General features: G+C 28.4%; 1 protein-coding gene across 1 annotated transcript; it reads left to right on the top strand.

Annotated features, from left to right (window-relative positions):
* Nucleotides 1-3,259: 3,259 nt before the first annotated feature.
* On the top strand, nt 3,260-5,406 carry LOC105117405 (ectonucleotide pyrophosphatase/phosphodiesterase family member 3-like). Its single transcript, XM_011015061.1, has one exon. It carries the CDS (start codon nt 3,493-3,495, stop codon nt 4,984-4,986), a length of 1,494 nt encoding a protein of 497 aa, XP_011013363.1. The 5' UTR covers nt 3,260-3,492; the 3' UTR covers nt 4,987-5,406.
* The last annotated feature ends 15,045 nt before the right edge of the window (nt 5,407-20,451 follow it).

Raw genomic sequence — 20,451 nt, 5'->3', positions numbered from 1 at the left:
GCTTATTAAAATCAAAGTTAAATTTGGCTCCATTACTATCTTTACTTGATTTTAATAAAGCTTTTGAGATTGAATGTGATGCTTCAGGAATAAGTATTAGAGCTATTCTAATGAAAGAGAAATGGCCCATTGTTTATTTTAGTGAGAAACTCAATGTTGCAGCTTTTAACTATCCTACTTATGATAAGGAGTTGTATGCGGTATTGAGAGCATTGAAGACTTGGTAACATTATCTATGGTCCCGAGAGTTTGTTATATATACTGATCATTAGTCATTAAAACATTTGAAAAGGTAAGCTAAATAGGCAACATGTCAAGTGGATTGAATTTATTAAAAATTTCCCATATATGATTAAGTACAAGAAAGTTTAGGAAAATATGGTTACAGATGCTTTATCACGAAGGTATGTTCTTCTTAATACTCTAAATACTAAATTGTTAGGATTTGAGTATATTAAAAAATTGTATCTTGATGATAATGATTTTGGTTCTATATATGATGAGTATAAAGTTTTGGCCATAGATATGTTTTTTAGGTATGATGGATTTTTGTTTAAGAAAAATAAATTGTGTGTGCCTAATTGTTCTATGCATAAATTGCTTATAAGGAAAGCTCATGGGGGTGGTTTAATAGAGCGTTTTGGAATTGCTAAGACTTTGGATGTTTTACATGAACATTTTTATTGGCCTAACATGAAAAGAGATGTGTAAAGAATTTATGATAAGTGCATAACATGTAGACAAGCTAAGTCTAGAGCAATGCCTCATGATACACACCTTTACTTGTTCCTAAGAAACCTTGGGTTGATGTTTCTATGGATTTTATTTTAGGTCTACCTAGGTTTAAGAAAGGAAAAGACATTATTTTTGTTATTGTGGATAGATTTTATAAGATGACATATTTCATTGCTTGCCATAAAACTAATGATGCAACAAATATAGCTGACCTATTCTTTAAAGAGGTCATTCAACTACATGGTGTTCCTAGAAGCATTGTCTCTAATCCAGATGTTAAGTTTTTAAGTTACTTTTGGAAGGTTTTGTGGGGTAAGTTTGTGACTAAGCTTTTATATTCTACTATTTGTCATTTATAAATAGATAAGCAAACTGAAGATTTTAAGGGTAATTGTTCAAAAGAATCTTAAAAATTGGAAAGATTGCTTGCCATTTATTGTATTTATATATAATAGTAGCGTATATTCTACTACTAATTATTCACCATTTAAGATTATTTATGGATTTAATCCTTTGACACTATTAATCTGATTCCTTTACAAGATTATTTATGGATTTAATCCTTTGACACCATTAATCTGATTCCTTTACATGTGGATGAAAGGATTAGTCTTGATGGTACTTAAAAAGCACAGGTGGTGAAGGATTTACATGCAAAGATTCTGCAATAAATAGAGAAAAAAATGAACTATATGCTCACAAGGCTAATAGAGGACAAAAATTGGTGAGGTTTGAACCAGGTGATTAGGTTTAGCTGCATATGAGGATGAAAAGGTTCCTTAAACAAAGAAGACTAAAGTTGATGCCTCGAAGAGATGGTCTTTTTCAAATAATAGAAAGAATTAATGATAATGCTTACAATGTGAATCTGCTTAGTTGAGTATGGTATTAATGTTACATTCAATATCATTTATCTTTTTTTATTTGATGTAGGTGATAGTTCAAGGTTGAATCATTTTAAGGAAAGAGAGGATGATGCAATCCAAGCACCGAATGATCCATTAGAGGTTCCAGTTGGTCCAGTTACAAGGCTTAAAGCTAAGAGGTTCAAAGAGGCTTTCAATGGACTTCTTCAAAATACATGAGTTGAGGTGGACTTCAAGAGGATATTAAATAATAAGGAGCAAGTCATCATTAATTTTATTCATGTTCAAGAGGGGCTTGTTGGTGAAATCAAAACCATTACACAAGGATTGAGAGAAGAAAACTAGATTCGAACAGTTTGACCTTTTGGCTACTTGTTTTTAATCATAACTAGATCTATAGGTCGAATTTTGAAGTAATTCTATAGGCTGGAAACTAGACCTCCATACCTTTCCAACGGTATATAGAATGCCTTCTAATTCTTTAAGACGAGAGATAACCATCTATTTGAAGTTGGACTTTACTGCTGCTAGATAGAATGCGGAAATAACCAAACTTGTCTTATTAAATTAGTTGGGCTATTAAACTTTCTTTATTTTGTAAGGAAACACTTGTTTGGGTTTTAGACTTGTTTATTTTATTTATTTTAATTAGTTTGGGCTAGTTTTTGCTTGAGTTGATTATTATTTAAATTGGGTTTATATGGGATCCATTAAGGCAATTAGGATTTTTAACTTGGGATATAAATACTCTTGAGAATAATTTTTAACACACTTTTTTGTCTAAGAATATTTTGATTTTTGCTGACTTTTGGTTGTCAATCTAGATTCATGATTGAACTTTCAACTTTTCAAAGAATTGACAAATCATTATTGTGAATTTATACTCCTTTTGCTTGCCTTCAGGTGTAGATATTGTGATTGAATTAGTTTAAAATCTTGTTATCTTGGAGCAGGTCTTTCATTGTGATAAGCTCATCTTATTTTCAGCAAACCTGAATTAGATAGATATTAAATTTGCAAATTCCACTAAATTTCACTAGGATTTATATTAATATCTTCCTATTTCCATTCGGGTATTAGCAATAAAGGATGTAAAGGTTTTCCAAAACTAGAAACCATGGCTCGAAACAAGTACCGAGAGTATAGGTGTGTGTAATTTTTTTTTTTTTCAAAATGGAATAAAAGTCAAAATGATCCAAATATTTTTAGAAATGATCTGATTAATTTTTTAAATTAAGTTTTTTTCAAAATGGAATAAAAGTCAAAATGATCCAAATATTTTTAGAAATGATCTGATTATTTTTTTAAATTATAATTAATATCATGGTTCTAAACTGTAATATTTGATTAAATATCATTAGTTAGAATTATAATAAAATTAAAATTAATATTACATTTTATAATTGTGACATTAATAAAATATTGCATTTCAAAATAATGATATTCATTATAATTTTGGTTACGGTTCTTGACATGTAATCAAATATCATGTATAATTTTTTAAAATAAAATTATATATTTTAAGAATATAAAAATTATAAATCATAACATTAATGAATATCACAATTCTAAAATATAAGATTATCATATTATTAATTTCACGGAAACTTTTCTCTACCGTGTTTATTCACCATTTATTTGCATTTTATATTCTAGTTGCTCATCTTATATCCTTCATCTCTACTCCAGGACCAGTTCACCAGCACCAGAACCAGCCCCAGCTCCACCAACCCTATTGACAAGACAAGTCCTCTCTCTTGCAGATTATAGCTACCTTCCAATTCCCAATCCACCATTTGTATTGCTTGCATCTTACTACATATTCCCTTCTTCTTCTTCTTTCCAGAAATCCACATAAAAAGAACCCAGAAACAGAAAGTGAAAACTAAACATGGGTTCTGATTCAGTTTTAACATCAACGAAGCCAACACCAATACCAACTCAAGAAGACCCACCAAGCCCATCCACTTCTCTTCTTTCTTTCAACACAGACTCCACTACTGATCCTTCCAATCCACACCACAAACGCACTGCCAACTCCATACTCTTCATCTCTCTTGTAATTGTCACTTGCATCGCTCTCTCCGCTGCTTCTGCTTTTGCCTTTCTCTTCTTTTCCTCCTCCTCCTCATCTCCCTCTGTTACTCCTACAGAAATCCCCTCAGCTTCTCTACAAGCGACGACGCGTCCGTTGACCAAGCTCAACCACTCGGTCGTTCTCTTGATTTCTTCTGATGGTTTCAGGTTTGGCTACCAGTTCAAGACCCCCACACCAAATATTCATCGTTTGATTGCTAATGGGACTGAAGCTGAAACGGGTTTGATTCCTGTTTTCCCTTCTCTTACGTTCCCTAATCATTACTCTATTGTTACTGGCCTTTACCCTGCTTATCATGGTATTATTAACAATCATTTTGTTGATCCAAAAACTGGAGAAGTTTTTACAATGGCAAGTCATGAGCCCAAGTGGTGGCTTGGTGAGCCAATTTGGGAAACAGTGGCTAAACAAGGGTTAAAGGCTTCTACTTATTTTTGGCCAGGTTCTGAGGTGCATAAAGGTTCTTGGACTTGCCCTGAAAGGTTTTGTATGTTTTATAATGGTTCTGTTCCTTTTGATGAACGTGTTGATACCGTTTTGAGCTATTTTGATCTGCCAGATAGTGAGATTCCTGTGTTTATGACCTTGTATTTTGAGGATCCTGATCATCAGGGTCATAAGGTGGGACCGGATGATCCGGAGATTACTGAGGCTGTTGCTGGAATTGATAGGATGATTGGGAAGTTGATTGATGGATTAGAGGAAAGAGGGGTTTTTGAGGATGTTACTATAATTATGGTTGGTGATCATGGAATGGTTGGTACATGTGATAAAAAGTTGATATTTTTGGATGATTTGGCTCCTTGGATTGATATTTCAACTGAATGGGTTCAGTCCTATACTCCTTTGCTTGCAATCCGTCCGCCACCTGGTTTTGCACCATCGGCTGTTGTTGCAGAGATGAATGAAGGGTTGCAATCAGGGAAAGTTCAAAATGGAAAGAATTTGAAAATGTATCTTAAGGAGGAGCTGCCTAGTAGGCTTCATTATGCAGCAAGTGATAGAATTCCACCAATAATAGGGATGATTGACGAGGGTTTTAAGGTGGAGCAGAAGAGAACTAATAGGCGAGAATGTGGAGGAGCACATGGTTATGACAATGCACTTTTCTCCATGAGGACAATTTTCATCGGCCATGGTCCTCAGTTTGCAAGGGGACGAAAAGTGCCATCTTTCGAAAATGTTCAGATATACAACTTGATTACTTCAATTCTCAATATCCAGGGTGCTCCAAATAATGGGTCTGTATCTTTTCCATCAACTGTTCTTTTGTCCAATCCTTCATAAATTATATGAATGTCATTTCAATGACGAAGTTATAGTGGGCTGGGTTGATTCTATTGCAAGATGATATCAACAATTGTTTAAAGAAGCCTGGTTGTGAGTTGTTATGTGATGTGGTGGCGCAGAGGGTAACTATATTAGTGTTGATCCTTGTGATTGTTGATTCATGTTCGGTTACATGATCACTTGGCTCATACTTTTTTTTCATTATTATGAGCTGCAAATTTAAGAGAGGAATCTAGCATAAAAAAATTAATGAATCTGTATTTTTGTAGCATGGCTGTCTGCCTTTCTTATTCTATGAGTTTGCATATTTGATGCACAATAGGAACCAGGTTTATGTTTTACTTCGATTGTCTTCTAATTGTGGCCACTGCCTTGACTGCTTGTCAATTTATATAATTCTTTCTTTTTCGGTGGAAACCCAAATCAACCCAAGGTTAGCTGTTCACTTCCACATCTTCTATGCCATTTCTGCTACATGTGCTTGTCTTCATCTCAAAAGATTACATATTCAGGATCTAGGCCAAGTTTAAGAGCTCGCACTTGGTAAATATGCTTTTCATTGCCATAATTGACTTCCAACATATCAAATCAAAAGATATTCAGAGAAGATGGTAAAGTTTTATTCTGTTGGAATATGTTAAAAATGGAATGTTAAAGTTGTTAAACTGTTTCACTGAATAATTATTTTTTTAATTTAAAATCTTAAAATATTTTGGCAGCTATTGGTTGTGGTCATAGATTAGAAAGGCACTAGGTGAGTGCCTAATTATTGATGCTCTTCCAACACTCAAAGCAACCGATTTCTTTGTGATAGTGATCGACCATTGCTGTCTCAAAATCAGGATTGCATTCTAATTGACCTTGTGATTGTTACTTAGATGTTTGTATCATAACGAGCACCAGGTCTATGTTTTTTGCATTTAATATTCTACGATTGCATCAAGTGCTTTGAATGCGACAAATAGGATTGCGTGTCAATATTATAGCTGGTGGCAAGTTAGAAAGATTGTATCTTTCTGGTTGAAGGATACACTAACCCAGGATTTCTCTGTGTTTTTTGTTCTTGTATTCACATTAGCAAATTGCATGTGCAGGCTTGAGTTCATGTTTAAGATCTTGCTCACTCTTGTTAGTAAATATGCATTTCTGTAAATCTAATGGTAAAATTGTTCAATTTATTGACTAGAACATTAAGTTGTTAAAATTAACGTATTGAAATATGGTGTTAGATTTTGTTTGTGGCTATAGAGTATGGAGGCATTAGTGATTGCGTTGGCATTAATTTTCTTACAGCAACTTTAAGAACCCATTTCTTTGTCATAAAATATCTCAAAATCAGGACTGCTTTCTAATTGACCTTACAGAGTGTTTCAGATAATACGAAAAGAGAGTGTGGATTCTCGTGAAAACAATTCTGTTGTTGTGTGCATGTATTAAATCAACACTGGAAACTCTTATGATCCACAGGCAAGTTTGTTTTAGGATTAAAGGCAAAATGTGCTGATGAGTTGACCTTGTTCATATGCGTCCTTCATCTTCTCCCGTGGGTGAGGACAAGAAAGCCTTTTGTGCATTAGAGTTCAGTTGGAAATCAGAGGTTACGTGGGAATATGTGGTGCAACCATGTTGCGGTGCTCAGTTGCTTGCCTTGTAAGGCAATTTGAGTGCACGGCTAGTTCACTGGATCTCGAAGCAATATTAAGAATTAAACGAAGGACATTAAAGAATGAATTGATGCTGCAACTGCTGAATTTGCTTATAATAAGAGATGCAACAAGGTTAAATGGAATTATGGCACTGTTTGTTGAGCATAGAAGTCAACAAGTGGAAGTCCAAGGTTTCCTGTGTTCTTTGGTACCTCAACTTTTCCAATGAACATTGATTTAGAAACAGAGAACCCGAGATCATCCCTGTTTTCTTGTCTGTACCATTTCGCCTAATTTCCTAGTTCTCGATTGGAAAACATGATTTGGTGGTCTGTATGCCATATAGCCGTGTTTTTGTGAAACTGCTACAAGTGGGAAAAGGAAAGCACAGTGAGTCAGTGTTGCCAATCACGACTGACCTAAGTTGAGACCTGGTAATCACGTGTAGCATAATTCCATTCAATTAGAGCTCAGAAGTCACACATCCTGTAAAAAAACCAATGCTTCCGTTTTCAAGGAGTCAATATTTATGAGGTTTTTTATTTTTTTTCAAACAATCGACTTAAAACTTGTAATGTATTAAATTTACCTGGTGAAAACTTAATCTGACTATAAGAACTCATGCCTTGTTGCGGATAATATATCATATTGACACGGTGGAAACAATGATGTTCAAACTCCATTTTTTTTTAAATAAAATATAAACGATATTTTCTTGAATGGAAAAAATAGGCAGACCATGAAGAATTCTTCTACAGTATCCTAAACTTGGTTTAGCATGTTAATTTTGAAACCTCTTGGGTCAATTACTTTCCTAACTTGAGCCTTCAAATTAAAGTGTGTGAAAAAATTGTTAAAACATGATGCAGTTGTTATGATATGTTAAAAAATAACTTAACTAATTGATCAAAATCCTCTTGGGTCAATTACTTTCCTAACTTGAACCTTCAAATTAAAGCGTGTGAAAAAATTGTTAAGACATGATGTAGTTGTTATGATATGTCAAAAAATAACCTAACTAATTGATCAAAACATGAATTCATCTAAAAAATAGAATTATATTTTTTATTTTAATATCGAGATAACAACATATATCAGGTCATTCTTGATCAACTTGGATTACTAGTTAAATTCATGATTTAAGACATGAACATGACTATAATACAGGAACCTAATTGAGTAGTTTTTTTTTTTTATCTTGTTGTCTTTCTAGTTATATCTCTTTTAGGTTTGTATTGAATGAAATTAGATATTAAATTAAAGAATTATTAAAAATTCACAAACTAAATTAAAAAAAAAAATTATTAAAAATTCACAAACTAAATTAAAAAAGAAAAGAAAAAGAACTTGGGTTAATGTGGAATAAAATTTAAGAACTAATTGAGTAATTGCCTCTTTGTTTTTCATCCTTTGATTTTTTTCCTAGCTGGGTTTTTTTTAGGGTGGTGTTGGATGAATTTTAATAGTAAATTAAAAAGTTATTAGAGATTCAAAGAAGGGGGCTTGGCCTTGAGTGGGATGAGATTCGGGATTCAATTGAATGATTATGATAGAATCAGAAACAAACTAAATATAAAGGGAACACGTGATGTTTATCTTGCCATGATGTGATGTTAGAGATCATTATTTCTTTTGTCTCTCTCTCTCTCTCTCTCTCTCTCTCTCCCTTCCCCTTGCTTTCTGCCATTGAATTCTCTGTTCTTCCCCAAGCGCTGTCTTTTTTCCTAATTATCAAATGCAATTCCTCCAGTTTTAATCTCTTTGAAAACAGAAAATTCAAACAATTTGTTGCAATATGTTTCTCTAATTATGCAAGAAGGCCACAACAAGAAAATAGAAACAAAACATGAAGACCATTTGCGAGATAGATCAGATTAAATTAAAAAAAAATAACATGGCAAAAACAAAAAGAAAAAATGAAAAAAAGAATTGTACTTTTGTACATGGTGCAATTGAGCTTGCTGCTACAGCAATTGCAACAATGAATTGCCTGGCCGCTTTAGTTTTTCTTAATATATCCAGGACCTCTCTTCTGTAAATATATATATAAAAAAAAACTATGTGCATCATGTAAAGCCAACCCTTTTCTTCCTGATGATGGAGGAAGCCTAATTCTCAAACCTCAATTTATAATACTGCCTTGGAGAAGATCCTAAGAGCTTCCCCGGCAAAAGTCTTGAAGAAATAAAAGGGACATTTGAGTTATACTTTTTGTCAATAAAAACTATTGTTTACAATAGCCATCTTAATATTTTGTAATCTAGTAATCTAATTATTAAATACTAATTTTATTTCATTCAAATTAAGAATTGTCATGAAAAACTTATACTTGTTAATTAATAAAAAAATATTTTACATTTTATTTAAAGTAAAATTAATAAATTTATGATATTAACTAAATATAAAAATGTAAGAAGAAAAGCATTAATATTTTACATTGTTGCCAAAAAGTGTTTGTTTATAAAAAAAAAAATTATTCATTATTTTGAAAATAGTGAGAATTTTATAAAAACAAACTTTGGAGAATTTAAAAAATCTGTTTTCAAAGCTCAATACAAATTTTAAAAACTAAAAAAAATAATTTTTTAATAAAAAATATTATATTTGAACATAAAATTTCAGGTATAAAAAATAGTTTTGATTTCTAGAAAACTATGTTCGCATAAAATGAAAAATAGGATTGTGTTCTGATTTTTTTTAATAGAATTAGAAAATACCTTTATCAATTCTTTAATTTATAAATAGTTTAGAAAAACATTTTTTTTATGTTTTTCAAGTTTCTCCTATTAATTTGTTTTTCATGTTTCTATTGAAAACACTCGTTTCCATCCTTTTCTTTTTCTGATTGTTATTATTATTTTTTATAAATTTTCTAAGCTCATCCTATATGTAGTTCTATCAATACAATAACTTATTTCTCTGTTTTTTAATAAAAAAACACAAATCATTTGATTTCGTTAATCATTAAAAAATGATAACAATATTATAATATTATAAAAAAATATCATTGAAATAAATAAGCATATATAAGTAAAACCGTAAAATCTAATTAGAAAAGCTTTTTATCTGAGTTGTTTTTTTAATTTTTAAAGTGGAAGCAATTTTTCAAATTCATCAAATGTTCATGTTTTCTACATTCTCTTACCTAAAATATAAAAACTAGATATAGAAAATAAAAAAAATTATTTTTCACAGTTAAATAAATCCTTTGTTTTATTTTTAACTGTATTTTTTCTTGATAAAAAAATAAAGTATTATGTCATGTTTGTTTTTCAAAAAGTAGTTTTTAGAAAACTATTTTCAAAACTTTCCTGTATTTATTTGTTATTATGAAAGTTAAATAAATACTTTCCGGTCAACAAAAAACACTTTTTGATCAAAGAAAAATTTAGCTTGGTTTTCAGGAAAGTTTTTTTTTTTTGCCTGTATTTGTTTTCCGACTTGGTTTTTAGGAAAGTTTTTTTTTTTTTGTCTGTATTTGTTTTCCGAAAAGTGATTTCTAAGAAATCACTTTCCAAACTTTCTTGTGTTTGTTTGCCGTTAGGAAAATTGGTCAAATTGTAAAACACTTTCCAGACAAAGAAAAATTTAGCTTGGTTTTTAGGAAAGTGTTTTTCTAGAAAATTTGGAAGGAAAACATTTTCCAGAAGTTGTGAAAATTTTAAAAATGTCATTATTTACTGAATATATCAAATTTGATTCTCAAACTTTTGATTGCTATATATATTTTGTTTTGAATATTTATTTTTCAATTTAATTTTTATATTAACTTTGGTTTTCATTTTTATAATTGTTATTTGATTTTCTTCTATTTTTTTATTGAAATTTTTTATCTATCAAATTTGGTCCTCATTTTTTTTGATTGTTACTTATTTTATTTGAAATACTTTATGAAATGTTATTTTTTTTAATTTCTTCATCTTTTTTTTAGATTTGATCTTTATTATTTTGATTATTATTTATTTTATTTGAGATAATTTATGAAATTATATTTTTTTCAATTTCATTCTCATTCAACTTTTTAATTTGTAAGATTTATTCATTATTATTTTAATAAACTTCAGAAAAATAAAACATTAATAAGTTATTTTGTAGTTCATTTTCTATAACATAACTAAACACTAGAAAGTATTTTTCAGATTATTTTCTATAACACTATCAAATATCAAAAAATAATTTACTTTTCAAATATTTATTCTTTTTTAAATTTATTTTTTTAAAAAATTAACTTTCATATAAATAAACAAACAAAATTCTATTTCTTGACCGTTGCTTTAGGTTGATCTTCAAAGGTTAAGGAGGTAGCACCGGTTTCAAAACTCCAAAAGCAGTTTTCTCAGTCCACATTGAAAATGAATCTTCTATTACTGTCGAAACAAACGTGATTAATTAATGGCAGAAAATGAAAGATTGAATTTTCTTCTTTCAAATTGCGTCTTGGAATGATGTGCCGGCCAAGTGCAAGTTTTATTTTCGACCTCATAAAATGCTACTAATTACAATAAAATTTATGTCTGGCTTTTCTTTTTTTTTGTTAAATTCCTATATAATTTTTTTTAAAAGAATATAGATCCAAAAATATCTTTTACCACACTTACTTGTTGGTTTTGAAGTATGGGATATACAATATATTTAAAAAATAATTATCTGATATAATAGCTACTAATAATGAGTTGTTACACTGTTGAGTGTGAATTGATATAGACATGTGGACATACTCCAGCATAAACATGCATTAATATTGTTTTTGTAGGATCTGTGATAATAAGAAAGTTATGTTAATACTAAATGCTAAGTATCAACCACACGTAAGGTTGGTTGGCACAAGTAAACCCAACAATTGGGTTTGGGCACAGGCAACCTAAAGCTAATTCCAGGGTATTATAATGGTATTATGATGGAGTTGGATTAACCACACATAAGGTTGGTTGGCACAAGTAAACCCAACAATTGGGTTTGGGCACAGGCAACCTAAAGCTAATTCCAGGGTATTATAATGGTATTATGATGGAGTTGGATTAAAAAATGGCTATCATAAACCTAACTTGGATAGTGGCAGATTAGACCACTTAGACCTAAAATAGGACCTTCAAGGCCATTTCAAGACCTTACCTCGTGATTGGCTCATGATGGTGGGATCTTCTAGGTCCAAGCTGTAGCTTAAATCTAAGCTGGATAAACTATATTGCAAGGACCTCTAAGGCACAAGCTTGAGCCCTCTCCCAGGTATGATGGGCTCAGGTTAGTTTATCTCAAATTCAGCATCCATGGGTAACTTGGATTTTAACATGTGAATCCTATATCTATTAATAGACCACCTTAAATCTTTAAATTTAGAGCAACTCAAAGACTTATAGTTGCATCTAAAAAACCTATAAAAAAATCATATTGTTTAATATTCCTATATGTGATTATGATTATGAATAATAGAGAATCTAAAGGTTTTTATATCCAAGAGTGAAATTAGAATTATAAAACATGGGAATTTAAAGTACAATATGTCAAAACATGAAAAAAAAAATTGCACCTTTTAAAATTTAAAATTTACAAAGAAAATTATGCTACATATCTAAATCATGAAACACGTGGCTAGAGGGGATAAGACCTTATTAATAAGGGGCAAACCTATATAATCCCTGCAACCATCTCTTCTCTCTGTTTCTTTATAAATCAAAAGTTTTTCTCTTATTTTTAATGGTTTTTAGGCAACAATCCTTATAGTTAAGCCACAAAATCACCTCAAAAAATATTTGGCCTTGATTTTGGTCATTGATGAAGACATTCAGCGTTTGATTTGACATTTATTTAGACTGTATATAAGAGATCACAATCACCATTAGTGTTTTGTTTTATTAGTGATATAATAGATGTTTAGTAATGAGGTTGTGTCTGCGTTTTGTTTAAAACGCAAATGTAACCTATTTTGTAAAGACAAATACATAGTTTACTGTGTATGGGCCCTACATGTTTTTGCATTTAAGACACAGGAAATTTACTGTGTATGGGCCCTACATGTTTTTGTATTTGAGACACAGGAAAAGGAAAAGCAGTAAAATGCTGCTTTTTGCTTACTGTTCATGCTAATTGCATGGTTCATTGAATAGTGTAATTAGCCATGCAATTAACATGAACAGTGTAAATTGATACGCTATTCATGTAAATAGTGTAAGAGAATTGCATTGTTCATGTGAATTTTTTTTTTTAATATGTTGATTTTTTTAACAATTTTTTAAAAAAACTAGTTTAGAGTGAATTAAATTCACTCGCATTATAATGTGAATAATATTTTTTTTGAAAAACTAGTATAAAGTGAATTAAATTCACTCGCACTGTAATATCAATTTTATACCTAATAATATTTTATCTAATTTTATTACACGCTCAAAAAATTATGAAAACTATAGTTCTTATCTGATAAATTTTGTACGTAATGGAATTATAAATAGTTTAATAAAATAATAAAAAATATTTTATATAAAGTATTATTTATTTCATGATGTAATAGGAGTAATTAATTTTACAATATTTAAATTTAAAATCATCAATAGTAATATATATTTTTTTAAATTATTTTATAATCTCAATTTCAAAAGCATTCTTAACCAAATACATTAAACTATAGTTATGACCAAACATGTATTTTTTCAAATCAATCTCAACTAAAAATACTTTTTATAAAATAACTTTTTTCAAACCAAAATCACAACCGCAATAGCTACTGCAATACCAAACACACTCAATAAAATTTATGATATTTCCTGAATTTATAAAAGATGGACCTAAATAGGCTGACAAACTAGTGTGAGGTGTTTAAAAATAGAAGAGCTCTATAAGGAGACTAGTTTAGGCCTAAAAGGTCAGAACAAAGGAGGAGAGATGAGTTCAGGCATGCTATGGCCAAATTAAAAAGAGAGAGATCATTTAGATACAAGGCTAGCAATATTGAAAATAAAGGTAAAAGAGCCTATATTGAGACAACCCTCAAGGTAATTAAATAACTTAGGGCTCATTTGGAAGACATATGACATATCAAAATCACCACAGTATACATTAGAGATGCTAATGCTAGACTAGAAAAGGGATACATAACCAAAATTTCCCATCATGTATATATAATTGATAGGCAAATTGAAAAGGTTTAGACAAGGACTAAAAATAATTGTGTTCATCTACATGTTTAAGTATGGGTATGAGCAATGCCTTATTAGTTTCACAAGTAGAATATTTGTCCAATATATATATATATATTATCCAATTGCACCTAAACAAGTAGGAAAACCTAGATACATTCGAGAATGTAAGGGGAATCTTAGGGATGGGGTTATTAGGTTTTTCAAAACACATATACGTAGTGAAAAATAATAAATTTAAATTTTTTTAAGAGTCTCAAGAATCTCATTACATAATTAAGGATTATTTAGGTTTTAAATATAAGTTACCTGAAGATAAGATCTTCTTTTGAGGTTTGATTAACTTCTTCAAGGTTAGGTTATTACAAATCACAAGTCATCCAAGTGTTTGACCTTTAACAGTAATTCATACGAATTGATAGTGAAAAATCTTATAAAATCTTTTTTTAGAAGAGAGAGATTGTTATACCTATAAATGCTAGCTTTATTTATTCTGTAACTTACATAATTTTTCTCCACTAAAAAAGTATAAGGCATAATATTGTATTTACAAGAAAAACTTAATAACCCTAGAAATAGAAAAATATCAATTTTCCCTTAAACAATATCATATATATTATTTCAAAATAATTTTAATTTTTTTCAATCAAGTCCTTACTTGATAAAATTGTAATTTCCTATATAAATTATATTTTAATCCTCAACTTTTAAAATTTAATTACAATCAAGTCATACTTGATTTATTATCTTATTTTAATTTCTAACTAATAGTTCTTAATATGTAAAACTCATCAGATTCCTAATAAGTTGATCTAAATATAAATTATAATTTTAAATCAAGTAGGATTATATTAATTAAATAATTTAATTTATTATCAATTCAATAATTAAACAATTTAATTTATTATAAATTCAATAATTAAATAATCTATATTTGAAGATCAAGTACATCATTTAATAATGCATCATAATCCCCCAAATATTAGAAAAGGTATAAGTTATGTGACTTAATCTTTCAGTAAGTAGTTTCTTAGTGTAATTATTATCCCTTCATCAAGGATATTTTGATTTAGATATTATAACATGAAGTGTGTTCTTCTGTCAAATTTTGTTTATTTTTTACACTATAGTCATTAATTGTTTGAATAAGATTTGAAACTCTTTTTAAATATCATTTCACCTTGTGTAAGAATTTCATAATTAATAATATTTGAGAATATTTGAAACATTCTTCCTAATTCGCCTAGGGTGGTTAATCCTTTCTTAATCACTCAAATACGTTCATATAGGTTATGATGTACCTAATATTTTTCCTTTTATTATCCTTGATTAGGACAACATCTTGTTAGGATTAAAACATAAATACTGTTATCAATTACTCAACTATCACCTAAGCCTTTTCATAGATAATGATGATCTTTTCATATAAAACTCTTATATGGGTTAGTTTAATATACATGTCATATGACAATAATTTATATATGTATTAGTTCTAGGTATATCTCATGCCTCAATTTATAAGAATATTTGTTTTTTTATAAAAAAAAATAATATGTATCAGTGTCAACAACTCAAATTAATATCCAGTCTTAATAGAGCACCAATCATAAACATTTAAGAATAATCTTTTAGTATAATAAAAATCTCATAATTATAATAATATTATAATTTCCTTTACAAATCACTTTTGTTCCAAAAAATTTATCTTTACTATAGATTCATTAATAAACTATTAGATTCACCAATCAAATATAAATGACTATTAAAACTAAAAAAACCTTTATTGATAATAAATATAAATAAATTTAATGTCACATATAACCACCTGATTAACTACAAGACATATACACTAATAAATGGAAACTACCACCTTTTGAGATGGTTGTCAAGAGAGGGGAGTTATACTCATATCAATATGATATGAAAGAGTATCAACATGAACAATTGAAAAAGAAAAAAAAAGTATTAATATAAATATTTTGTTGCCAATCAAATGGTTACACATGAAACTGATTTTATTCATACAAAATATATATTTTTCATTCCTTATCTTTGATGTTTATTTAAGTTTGATTAATGAGTTTAGAGTAAATATAAATTCTAAGGAAAAAAATATTTTGCAAAAAAAATTATAAGGTAGTTATAATTACAAAGATATTTATTGTATTAAAGCATTGTTCTTAAATATTTATGTTCAATGCTTTATTAAGAATGGACATCAATCAATGACTTGGTGATCTCAATTCTTAGGATCATCATATATATAACTATCACTTGAGCCTTTTTATTATAGGAAGTCTCTTTCTATAATTTTTTTATATAGGTTAGTTCAATGTACTTATCAAACTTAAATGAACATTATAGATACCGAATGCATTTATAAATACTAAAAAATATATGTTTTGCATGAATAAAACCAGTGTCTATGTAACCATTTGATTGGTAATAGAGCATTTAAATTAACATCTTTTTTCTTTTGGTCCAATTGTTCATGTTGGTACTCTTTCATAGCATAAAAGCACGACTCCCCCATATTAACAACCATCTTAAAAGGTGGTAATTATTGTTTGTTAGTGTGTATACCCTAAAGTCAATCGGTTGATTAACGTTTTTATTAAATCTTATAGAATTGTTTTTAAGAAAAAAATATATTACCTAAAATTTCTAAAGTTTAGGAAATCATCAAAATTGAGTTTTATTTAATATTTCTAAATGTTAAAAATATTATTTTGAAATTACTTACAAAGCCAATAATTTGCATTGTACTTAATTAAGCATATTAATATGTTTTTATGCATGATGAATGATTAAAGGTATCAAAAAGCCAATGTGATTGTGTTTTTTTTTATGGTTAAATGGTTGTAATATTAAATAAAGCTTGCATGTCTTGCCTTTTTTCTTAAAATTTTTTCTTATAGGTTATAAAATCCTTTTTCTCTTATAATTCTTTTTAAATATAACTTGAGGTTTTTATACAATTATGTAAATATTATATAATTAGAAAAAATAAATTTAGATGGGAAAAATAATTACAGAAAAGAATACAATTATGGTGCACGCAAGGACTTATGAAGATTTAAATAAACTATCTAGGTTTTGACCATCTAATTCCTTTTGATAACTTGAGGAAATTAATTTAGATATGTCCATAATCATCTAATTAGAATGACATGGTAGAAGTGTATGTTTATATATAATTATTATGTATGAAATATTACTAATGTCATGGAATAGTTGGTCTAGTGACAAAACTTAGGGCTAAGAAGTTCAAAAAGGTTTTCAGTGCATTTTTTCAGAATACATGGATTAAGGTGAAATTTAAAAAGATATTAAATAATAAAAACAATCTTGATTAATTTAATTTATGTTCAAAAAGGGTTTGTAGGTGGGCATTCATATATTATAAAAAAAATTGAATAAGAAGAATCAAATATGTCAATTTTGACATTTTGCTACTATTTTGGTCATAACTAGCACTAAACAAGGAATTTTAATACGATTCAAGTTATATTGTAAAGTATACATTTATAGTTTTTTAGTGATATATAAAAGTCTTCTAATTCACTAAGATCATGGAGAAACATGTGTTTGAACTTGAGGTTCAATTTTATCACTAGATTATAAAAACAACTTTAGTCTTATTAAGATTAGTTCAACTATTGTTTTATTTATCTTTTAGTTATTAGTAAAACTTTAAAAGATATTAGTTCATTTATTTAAATTTAGGTTCGTTGGATTATTATTATTATTATTATTATTATTAGTAGTAGTAGTAGTAGTAGTAGTAGGTTTTTCCATATTTATTAGCGGATATCTTATTAGATTCAGGATTCTTTCTAGTATAAATATTTTTTTTATAGATAATTTTTTTTAAAAAGACTATTTAAAAAAAAACTGATATTATTTCTATCTTTTATGTGGTTAAGTGATTCTCATACTAAGTTCTTGATTGAACTTATAAATGTTTTGAATGATTGATCAACTTCATTATGATTTTATGCTACTTATTCATCTCTTTTTACAAATATAGGGTGGGGGTGATCATTATGTATTACTTTAGTTTTCCAAAGTTGATTCTTATTGGGTCAACTTGCAAACTATTAAAATATAATTCTAGCGTATAGTATGAGGTGTCCACATCATTTGATATCATAACTCAAGCTATTATCAGGTGATATCCCTTTAATCTTTAGTTTGTGTTATTTTTTGATTTTTTTTATTCTTAGTTTTCGCTAGGGTCTTGTTTTTTTAAAGTATATTTCTCTTATTATTTTAAAATTTTCATCAAACCTTATATCAAAAAAATAAAATCTTGTTTTGTTTCTTGGTTTTATAGAACACATAAAAACAAATTGAGTTTTTGATCTTCATCTTTTATCTTTCTTGATTTTATCTTAGAGGAAAAAAAGGAAAATAAATCTTGTTCTTACCGAATTATGTGAATATGAAACAAGATGAAAAATTATAAAAATTAATTGATTGAATTGACAAGTTAGGGCATAATCAAATATAAGCCCTTGAATTCTGGCGGAGAGTTTCTTGAATATTTTTTTTTAATTTTGTCAAAAAGACATGTACCAAATCTTGATATTGCTAAATTGAATTCTCATTATTCTTGAATTGTTTCGCCATATTTCATTTAAATTTAGGTAATATAGATCTTTTTATTTAATTTTAATTTTTTTCTTCAAATTTTTGAAGTTGAATCTTGACTTTTCTAATTAGTTAGTTTTCTTTGAATATTTAACATAAACTCCATTGCTTTTGTTTCATGTCTTCTTTTTGTCATTCTATTTTGCATGAATTTACATTGTTATTCATAAATTTGACCTCAAGTGTTGTTTTGATTAGTTTCGTCTATTTCTTGATTCTTGATTCTTAATTATTATAAAATCATTATGTTATTTTATTTGATTATTTGATAAATTGTTAAGTTACCTTTAAGGACCTAAGTAAGAGAATAGTAAAGTAAAGGGTATAATGAGATTATTAAAGTGAAGAGCCCAATTAAATTGTGTAAAATATGAGTAAAGTGACATTAAATCAAGTATAAACACATGAAGGAGTGTAAGAAAATTCTTCTTTGCTACTAATTTTTATTGAAGATATTCACAATATCATCAAAAAATGTAGCACAATTGAAGACAAAGGATCTTATAGAAAGGCAAGATAGGTTGAAGGTAATGATGGAGGCTTTAATGAGAAAAATAGATAAATTAAATACTAAAATAAATACTAGACATGATATTCCTAGATATAAGTACTAAGATAAATACTAGACATGATATTCCTAGTTATAAATAAAATGAGGTTAAAATATCTACTAGATGAGCACTTTTTTCTCTAGATGAAAATGTAAATGAGAACTCTAATGATGATGAGGATAATGATGTAGTTAATCATGGAATAAAGTCTTACACACACCAAAATCCCTTACATGAGACATAACAAATGACAAGGTTTGGTGGTAGATTTTGGTTAAATGAGGATTTTGGCTAGGGAATTAATTTTAATAATCATAATGGTTTATATCATAATTTGGGTAGCATAAAACTTAAAATTTCAACATTTCAGGAAAAGAATGATCTAGAGGTTTATTTGGATTAGGAAAAGAAGATGAAATTTGTATTTGATTGTCGTTGATATTTGAAAGGAAAGAAGGTAATACTAGGTGTAGTTTAATTCACTAATTATGTTATTATTTGGTGAGATAAACTTGTTACAGGTAAAAGGTGTAATGAAGAAAGACACATTAACACATGAAAAAAGATGAAAATAGTTATGAGGAAGAGGTTTATCCCTAATCATTACTATAATAAAAGTATATAATATATTGTAATCTTTATCTTAATGTTTTAAAAGTGTTGATAAATATTTTAAGGAGATAAAAATAGTCATGATTAGAGTTATGCTTTAAAAGATAGGAAAGTCATAATGACTAGATTTTTAATATTTTAAGGAGATGAAAATAATTATGATTAGAGTTAATGCTTTAAAAGATAGGAAAGCCATAATTACTAGGTTTTGACTATTTTAAAAAGATGAACATAGTCATGATTAGAGTTAATGCTTTAGAAAATATGGAAGCCATAATAACTAGGTTTTTAAATGGTTTAAAAAGAAATACTACTAATATGATTGAATTGCAGTATTATTTAGAAATTGAATATATGGTGCATATAACTATAAAGATGAAAAAACAATTGAAAAGAAGAGTTAATGCAAGATCATGCAATTATTTAGAATTCTCTTAGGGTTAGAAATCGAATTTCAGAAGAGAAGGTATTGCATAAAGTAATCCAATAGTAATACCTAAAATTGTTGAACGCTAATAGTAGTACATAAAGCAAGTTGCGACAATGGATGGAAAAGAAAGAAATAATGTTCAATAAATGCATACATGATGGATTAAGTGTTTTAGATGTCAAGAACTTAGACATTATATATTGGAATGTCCAAATAAAAAGATTATGATTTTAAGAAATGATAGAGTAGATTCATATAATGATGAATTTGAATATGTGACACGACGAAAAGATTGATGTCTTCTCCCAGGTGCAGGAGTGTCGAAGTAATAAATAACCCAGCAAGACCGGGGTCGAACCACAGGGAGGCTAATTGTACAAATTATAAATAACAATAACAACAAGAACAATAATAATAGTAATAACAACAACAACAACAAC

This window comes from Populus euphratica, unplaced genomic scaffold (assembly GCF_000495115.2).
Source record: "Populus euphratica unplaced genomic scaffold, PopEup_1.0 scaffold1336.1, whole genome shotgun sequence".
NCBI classification, from domain to species: domain Eukaryota; kingdom Viridiplantae; phylum Streptophyta; class Magnoliopsida; order Malpighiales; family Salicaceae; genus Populus; species Populus euphratica.
Note: the sequence above shows the minus strand (reverse complement) of the source record. Positions and strands in the feature narration are given on the sequence as shown.

Coding starts and splice junctions, on each gene's coding strand:
- LOC105117405 (XM_011015061.1), top strand. CDS start 3,493: ATGGGTTCTGATTCAGTTTTAACATCAACGAAGCCAACACCAATACCA.